A 7,362-nucleotide genomic window follows, 5' to 3' on the forward strand; every position below is an offset into this window, starting at 1 on the left:
CCAACCTGGGGAGTGCCCAACCCACTAGACATGCCTAGGCCGCCCAGAACACATGGAAACATTACGGTCACGCGGTGACCACGCGACGGGCATGCGAGTTTACGCGCTCTAGAGTTGGGGCCCTCGGCCACCGCCAAAACCTCGACAAATCGCCACCAAACCATGTATTTATGATTAAATAGGTCCTTATGTAACTAGAAATGATTTTTGGAAAAAATAAATAGCAAACTATGAGGCAGCTGCAGTTCAAATTTGACCCGCTTCCAGCTGAATCGGCGGAAATTTGTCTTTTTCACGAGAGGTGGATCAAAAAATTTTACACCCAACATTTTTGTCAATTATGCATTAAATATGGCCTAGTATTTTATAAAAATGATTTGGTCCAATTTTGCAACAATTATTTGGTAGTTCCTTCACAAAAAAACCTCCTTTCGGGCACTCGAAAAATGGAAAATGGTTTTTTCGTCCAACGAAAATGAAAACTTCCTTAGGCAACATTGTTTGCCATTCCAGTATGCACCCTTGTGCACAATATGAGATCATTTGAACAAACTATGCCATGAATGTGGCCATAAGATTGATCATTTAGCTTGAAAGCCATTGATCTCCACACATGATAGCTCGTTTCTGAGAACACTTTTTTAAAATAATTGCCGTATTACAAGTTTGTTATTTTTCCTAGGAACTTGGCCACATATGATGACACAATGCGAAGGTTTCCCAATTTTTTGATTTTTTTTAAATTTTTTATGCCCGTTTCAAAATGTGGTCAAAATGGCGGGAATGACCGTTCCTAGCTAGTGGTTGAATCTTGGAATTTTTTTGGTGTTTCTCTGATTAAATAGATACTTATTTACCTATAAATGATTTTTGGAAAAAATAAAAAGCAAACTATGAGGCAGCTGCAGTTCAAATTTGACCCGCTTCCAACTAAATCGACGGGAATTTGTCTTTTTCACCAGAGGTGGATCAAAATTTTTGACACCCAACCATTTTGTCAATTGTGCATTAAATATGGCCTAGTATTTTATAAAAATGATTTGGTCCAATTTTGCAACAAATATATGGTAGGTCCTTCACAAAAAAAACTCATTTCAGGCACTCAGAAAATGGAAAATGGTTTTTCGTCCAAAGAAAATGAAAACTTCCTTAGGCAACATTGTTTGCCATTCCAATATGCACCCTTGTGCACAATATGAGATTATTTGAACAAACTATGCCATGAATGTGGCCATAAGATTGATTATTTGGCTTGAAAGCCATTGATCTCCACACGTGATAGCTCGTTTCTGAGAACAATTTTTTAAAATAATTGTCGTATTACAAGTTTGTTATTTTTCCTGGGAACTTGGCCACATATGATGACACAATGCGAAGGTTTCCCAATTTTTAGATTTTTTTTTGAATTTTTTATGCCCGTTTCAAAATGCGGTCAAAACGGCGGGAATGACCGTTCCTAGCTAGTGGTTGAATCTTGGATTTTTTGGTGTTTCTCTGATTAAATAGATACTTATGTACCTAGAAATGATTTTTGGAAAAAATAAAAGCAAACTACAAGGCAGCTATAGTTCAAATTTGACCCGCTTCCAACTGAATCGACGGAAATTTGTCTTTTCACGAGAGGTGGATCAAAACATTTTACACCCAACCATTTTGTCAATTGTACATTAAATATGTCCTAGTATTTTAGAAAATTGATTTGGTCCAATTTTGCAACAATTATTTGGGAGGTCGTTCACAAAAAACCCTCCTTTTGGGCACTCGAAAAATGGAAAATGGTTTTTTCGTCCAAAGAAAATGAAAACTTCCTTAGGCAACATTGTTTGCCATTCCAATATACACCCTTGCGCACAATATGAGATCATTTGAACAAACTATGCCATGAATGTGGCCATAAGATTGATCATTTGGCTTGAAAGCCATTGATCTCCACACGTGATAACTCGTTTCTGAGAACACTTTTTTAAAATAATTGTCGTATTACAAGTTTATTATTTTTCCTGGAAACTTGGTCACATATGATGACACAATGCGAAGGTTTTCCAATTGTTTGAATTTTTTTGAATTTTTTATGCCCGCTTCAAAATGCGGTCAAAACGGCGGGCTTGACCATTCCTAGCTAGTGGTTGAATCTTGGAAAACTTTTGATGTTTCTCTGATTAAATAGATACTTATGTACCTAGAAATGATTTTTGGAAAAAATAAATAGCAAACTATGAGGCAGCTGCAGTTCAAATTTGACCCGCTTCCAGCTGAATCGGCGGGAATTTGTCTTTTTCACCAGAGGTGGATCAAAACTTTTGACACCCAACCATTTTGTCAATTGTGCATTAAATATGTCCTAATATTTTAGAAAAATAATTTGGTACCATTTTGCAACAAATATATGGTAGATTCTTCACAAAAAACCGATTATTGGAACCCCAAAAATTGAAAAATGATTTTTTGTGCAAACAAAATGAAAACCCCTCAAATCAACATTGTTTGTCGTCCCAAGATACGCAAATGCGCAAAATATTGGGCCATTTGAAAAAATTATAAACGGGTAATATGTTGAATGTTTATTCAGTATAAGAGGGTAGTACAAAATATAAGAAAACAGAAGGAAAAAACAAAATTACACTAGCTGAATTATGATTGGTGCAATCTGTTGTGGCATGGATCAGTGACATGGCAAACATCCATCCATTGATCCATTCATGCATCCCACCGCAGTAAACATCCGTCCATCGATCCATTCATCCAGCCTTTCTCCCTCTTGCGCGAACCTAGAGCTCCTACGCAGCCACAGCCGCCGCCTCCAACCATCTCCCTCCCTCAGATCTCGAACCGCCGCCGCCCCCCCCCCCCCCCCCACCGCCACCGTCGACGACCCTCACCGTAGACAAGATCGAGCCCATGCCCAGATTCATGAGTGGAGCCCCGCGAAGCTGCCCGCAAACTGCTCCTCTTCCCCATCCCCGATTCCTCTCCAATCTCCACCGCCGCCGATCCCCACCCCCCACCGGCGACATCGTCTCCCCGTCCCCGGCCCCATCCCCACCTCCGGCCGACCTCCCTCCTCATCTCGTCCATCCAACCATGGAAACCTCCTTTTCCACGGATCCACCCACCCTCCCACGTCCACCCATGGATGGATGGATGGATGGGGCGCACCAGTTCCGGCGACGGCGGCGCCGGATCCGCACCCACCTGCGCGATGGAGGCCGGCCGCATCGGGATCCACCGCCTGCTCTCGGTCTGGTGCGGCACACCGGACCACACCTGAGATTGCTACTGCGGTGGCCGTCGACGACGGCGCATCTCCGGCGGGACCTAGATGCCCAAGGTATGTACGAAGTCCTTGACAAGTCTTCCATCTCCTCTCATGTACGGCGGGACCTAGACTGATTACATTCATCTCAGGCATGCATCCGTGGTTGGTGACCTCGTGTGCCGCCATTGCCAGAGGCTGGCTGGCTGGATCGACGGACGTCCGCGGTGCTGGTGTTTGCAGCCTTACATCACAGGTGTGGTTTCTTCCTGTCGTCGTCCCGTACTTGTCCCGTGTTGTTCTAAATTTTCTTGAGGCTTGCTGGAAGACGCTTGCTAAAATGTGCGCATGCCAAGATTCCTGCAGTTCCAGGCTGATTGGTGAGATTACAGTTATAAGGGTGGATCGATTAGCATACTCTGCCTACTGAATGCGTCCACATAAACTGCCAGGTTATATAAGGTGCGTCCACATAAACTGATTTCTCACTCAGCTACGTATAATCTGTGTGGAGAAGACTGACAACAGACTGATAGGTTAATATGAACATCAAATAACTTAAACAAGGACATTGTTTGTGTTAACCCACCACTCTTTTATTGAATTTTCCCTGCTGAACCTTACAAGCAGCAGCCTTCACAACTCTTTCATACCCAATAACTGGGAAAGAGTGTGGCATCAGCAACAGAGCTTTCCTTGTACCAAATGCATGCACATCACATGGCTGCTCAAGTCCTTCCTTCCTTCTGTCTTGGTATAAAAATCTTCTTCAGTTTTGTACATGGTCCTGGTTCCTTTGATGACATTAGTCAAAATACACACTGATGTTAATTATATATATCCACATAGCAAGTATATGGTATTGTCCTATACATTTCACATGATGGAAGAGACATTACTTACATTCGTACTGAAGTGTTAAAGTATGCATGTTTTGCTTAGTTGAAAAATCTGAGATATCGTACTGAAGAGCATGCGAATGATGTTCACTCTGTTATGCTTCTAAAGCATCTGAATGATGTTCATTGCTGTTTAAATGATGTTCATCTGCTATGGTTTGCTTCAGCTCGTGCGGATGGGAGGTGGATGCCCGCACGGATCCGGCGTCTCCGACCTCGGCATCCACAAGGAGGAGCGGCGACAGTTACATACCCAACCATGGGGCAGCAGCAATTCATGGTTGAGCCTCCCTCTACCTCTCTCACGTTCCCTGATTTTGCTGCTGCTCTAAATTCACTTTCACTTGATTGAATCTAGTGCTACTGCTGTCAGTCCCTAGTCCCTAGTGCTACTGCTCTGAATTCACTTGCATGTTTAACTAAATCATAAAAGAATGAATAGGTGTTGGCTTTAGAGTGCTAGCTCGTATATTCTAGCAGGCGAAGCACGTACGTGCAAGCTAACTTCAACAAAGCAGACTAGTAGCTTAATTGATTCTTTGTTAGCTAGCAGTACTCGGACGTGCAGTCTCACGTATACGTACGAGCTTAGCAGAGCTAGCTAAGCTAGCGACTGATCGATCTGACTTCTTGCAGCAGACCGTAGCGACTTCGTAACTCAGCGAACTGAAAAATGATGGAGATTTTGTGGATAGCCACAGGGGCGTATTGAGTCTGTTCCTATATACGTGTTGAGTCTGTTCCTATGTACTGCATATTGTGTAATGGAGTTTGCTTGTATGGTGTTTGTGACAATGTTTGTATGAAAATAATTGACATTGGTGACAGCGTACATGGCCATTAGAAACGCGGAAGCGTACAGCGGCTGCGGCTGCCCATGCCCTGCTTCTCCTGGTCTCTGTGTACCCTGCCTGCATACTGTCTGTTTGTGATTTGTTCTAGCAAGTATCTGTTCATGAGAAATAAGCTCTCCAGGATTCACTGGACCAACAACTACTTGTTCTAGCATGTTTATTTCAAGAAATTTGTGATTCATGCTGTTTGATGAACCAGTACCCATGTCGGGAGACTAGTAGAACTTGCAAACTTCAGTTTTCTCACCGGTAGTCACTTATCCTGCTGTTCATGTCCATACAACATTTGTATTGGTTCTATGTTACAGCTGCTGCAAACAATTTATTAATGTGGGATGTGGCTCTTTGTCCAGTTCTCTTTCTCTTCTAAAGAAATCCCCTCTGCCTCTGGTGTGCAGCAAGTTGATTGTTCTGTATCTGTATTATTGTTCAGATTAGCCAAGTGTTCGTCGATCTGCAAGCCGGTTTAAGAGCTGGATTGGCCGGTCCAATTCAACACGGAGCTGATTGTATGTTGAAACTTTTCGTCCATCAAGAGTCGCCTCGCCGCCTCCGGCCGCCCCGACGACGCCCTCGCCTTTGCCAATCTCCACTCCTCCATGAGGTACGCATGCATTTCTGTTGCTATTGCTCGCACTTTGTTCCTGATGTATTCCTTTGACTAATGAACCTAGCAGCATCAAAGTCAAGAATATCCACACCAAAATGCATTGGCTTGCTGAACCCTTGTGCTGGTTAGAAATGCAGAATTGTGATATTGTGCTGGGAGCACTCTTGCTACAGTCATCAGTTAGATTTCAGCTTTGCATCGTTTCAGGTTTAACTGTTGGTTTACATTGAAACTGTTAAGCAAGTATCAAATTGAGTGCATAGTGGTGCAATTTGTGTTTAGTAATCTAGTAGCTCATAAGCATCAGACCATATGTTTTCTTATAAGCAAACTACATTGATTGTTACAATATAAGTTAAAATACACTAGTGCTACCTTGATTTTTATACTGCTTGCCATTTATTTCTTCGTTTGATGTTTTATATGCTTCTGATGCGTGATCCTTCTAATGCTAGGTGATTTGTTTCTTGGAATTTGGAAGAGGAAGGCGATGAAGCGTGGTTGTTATCTATCAATATGCCTTGTGTTCTGGTTGTACTTCATAGCTAGTTACATTGTATTATGTGCTGGTCTGGTTGTATGAACACTATGTAAAGATTGTAATAGGCTAATTTTGGTTATCATTTCAAGTATATAGTTCTGTTTCATTTGAAATATTTGTCATCTGTGTACTGTGAAAATGTGAGAAATAGAAAGCTGATGAGTTGGACCTACTTATTAGTAGAGGCCAAGGCCCAAAACGTGAATAGCGTGCAAAAAGGTTGAGGCCCAAAAAAGAAGTTGACTGTAAAAAGGCTGAGGCCCAAAAAGAAATGGCCTGTAAAAGTTCTATGTCTTAGAAATAAAAAGGCCAAATTGTTGGGCCAGGCCCATGTAGCTAGAGAAAATTAATAGAGAAAATATACAGTAAAAAGGCCGAATTGTTGGGCTAGGCCCATGTAGAAAATCGAATTGGACCGGGCTGAATCTTGTGCCACGTCAGATTGCCATGCTGGATGCCTACGTGGCCTGGGTAGGTTGCTAGTGACCAAAACGCCACAGTAGACGTATTTTGGTCATAAACGTCTTCGACCATTCCAGAAGAAAGGTCGCTATAGTCAGTTTACGACCATCAGCTTTTGACCTTCTGTTTTTGGTCACAAAAAGGTCGCAAATGGAAATTTGTGACCTTTCAGTGACCAATAGTGGTGGTCACAAGTTGACATATTTCTTGTAGTGACCCTCGACAGTAGCCACGGCGGAAGTAAGCCTAGGAATGCTGCCCCTGACTCCGTGTAGTGTGTCTGCATCCTTCACCGAGTCTTCGGGGCTATGGCCAGCCCAGCTGTGCTGGTTGTCTGTTCTCCTTGTGCTGGAAACCAAGTCGTCCTCAAGGTGTTCGACAACGTGCCTCATCAACCACAAAGAGTTGTTCATGTACATGTCCATCGCATATGTGATCCCGAGTACCATGCGACCGAGACAAGGGATACGACCAAGGCCATGGCCTTCCTTCATCGATGACCAAGCTGCACATGGTGAGAGCGCTGATAGTAATGAAGCAGAGTACAAAAGGAAGCCACTCTTCGGCTCTCGAAGAAATTCAAAGACTAATGTCTTTGTGCTACTCAGGCAAATTGGAGGAAACAATGACAGACAGTTTTCAAGTCCTGGGAGCACGACCCTCTTCAAGTGGTACTCTCAGGAAGGATTCTTAGAAAAAATCGTTGCTACCTTGTCATCAAAGGTGCTCCGGCAGGTGCCATG

At 43.0% G+C, this 7,362-nt stretch overlaps 1 protein-coding gene across 7 annotated transcripts; it reads left to right on the top strand.

The window, feature by feature from the left end:
- The first annotated feature begins 2,759 nt into the window (after positions 1–2,759).
- Positions 2,760–6,329, top strand: LOC123191159 (uncharacterized). Of its 7 annotated transcripts, none has more exons than XR_006496725.1 (6): positions 2,798–3,328; positions 3,406–3,509; positions 3,620–3,715; positions 4,320–4,432; positions 5,440–5,610; positions 6,072–6,329. XR_006496725.1 is itself a non-coding variant. In XM_044603946.1 (5 exons), exons 1-5 carry the CDS (start codon positions 3,138–3,140, stop codon positions 6,108–6,110), a joined length of 618 nt encoding a protein of 205 aa, XP_044459881.1. In that variant the 5' UTR covers positions 2,789–3,137; the 3' UTR covers positions 6,111–6,329. The 7 variants fall into 7 exon arrangements, 3 of the variants coding, with proteins under 3 accessions (XP_044459879.1, XP_044459880.1, XP_044459881.1); XR_006496724.1 differs by having other exon boundaries at positions 2,799–3,328; positions 3,610–3,715; XR_006496727.1 differs by lacking the exons at positions 5,440–5,610; positions 6,072–6,329 and adding an exon at positions 4,789–5,433 and having other exon boundaries at positions 2,772–3,328; positions 3,610–3,715.
- The last annotated feature ends 1,033 nt before the right edge of the window (positions 6,330–7,362 follow it).

The sequence above is a fragment of the Triticum aestivum genome, chromosome 2A, assembly GCF_018294505.1.
Source record: "Triticum aestivum cultivar Chinese Spring chromosome 2A, IWGSC CS RefSeq v2.1, whole genome shotgun sequence".
NCBI classification, from domain to species: Eukaryota; Viridiplantae; Streptophyta; class Magnoliopsida; order Poales; family Poaceae; genus Triticum; species Triticum aestivum.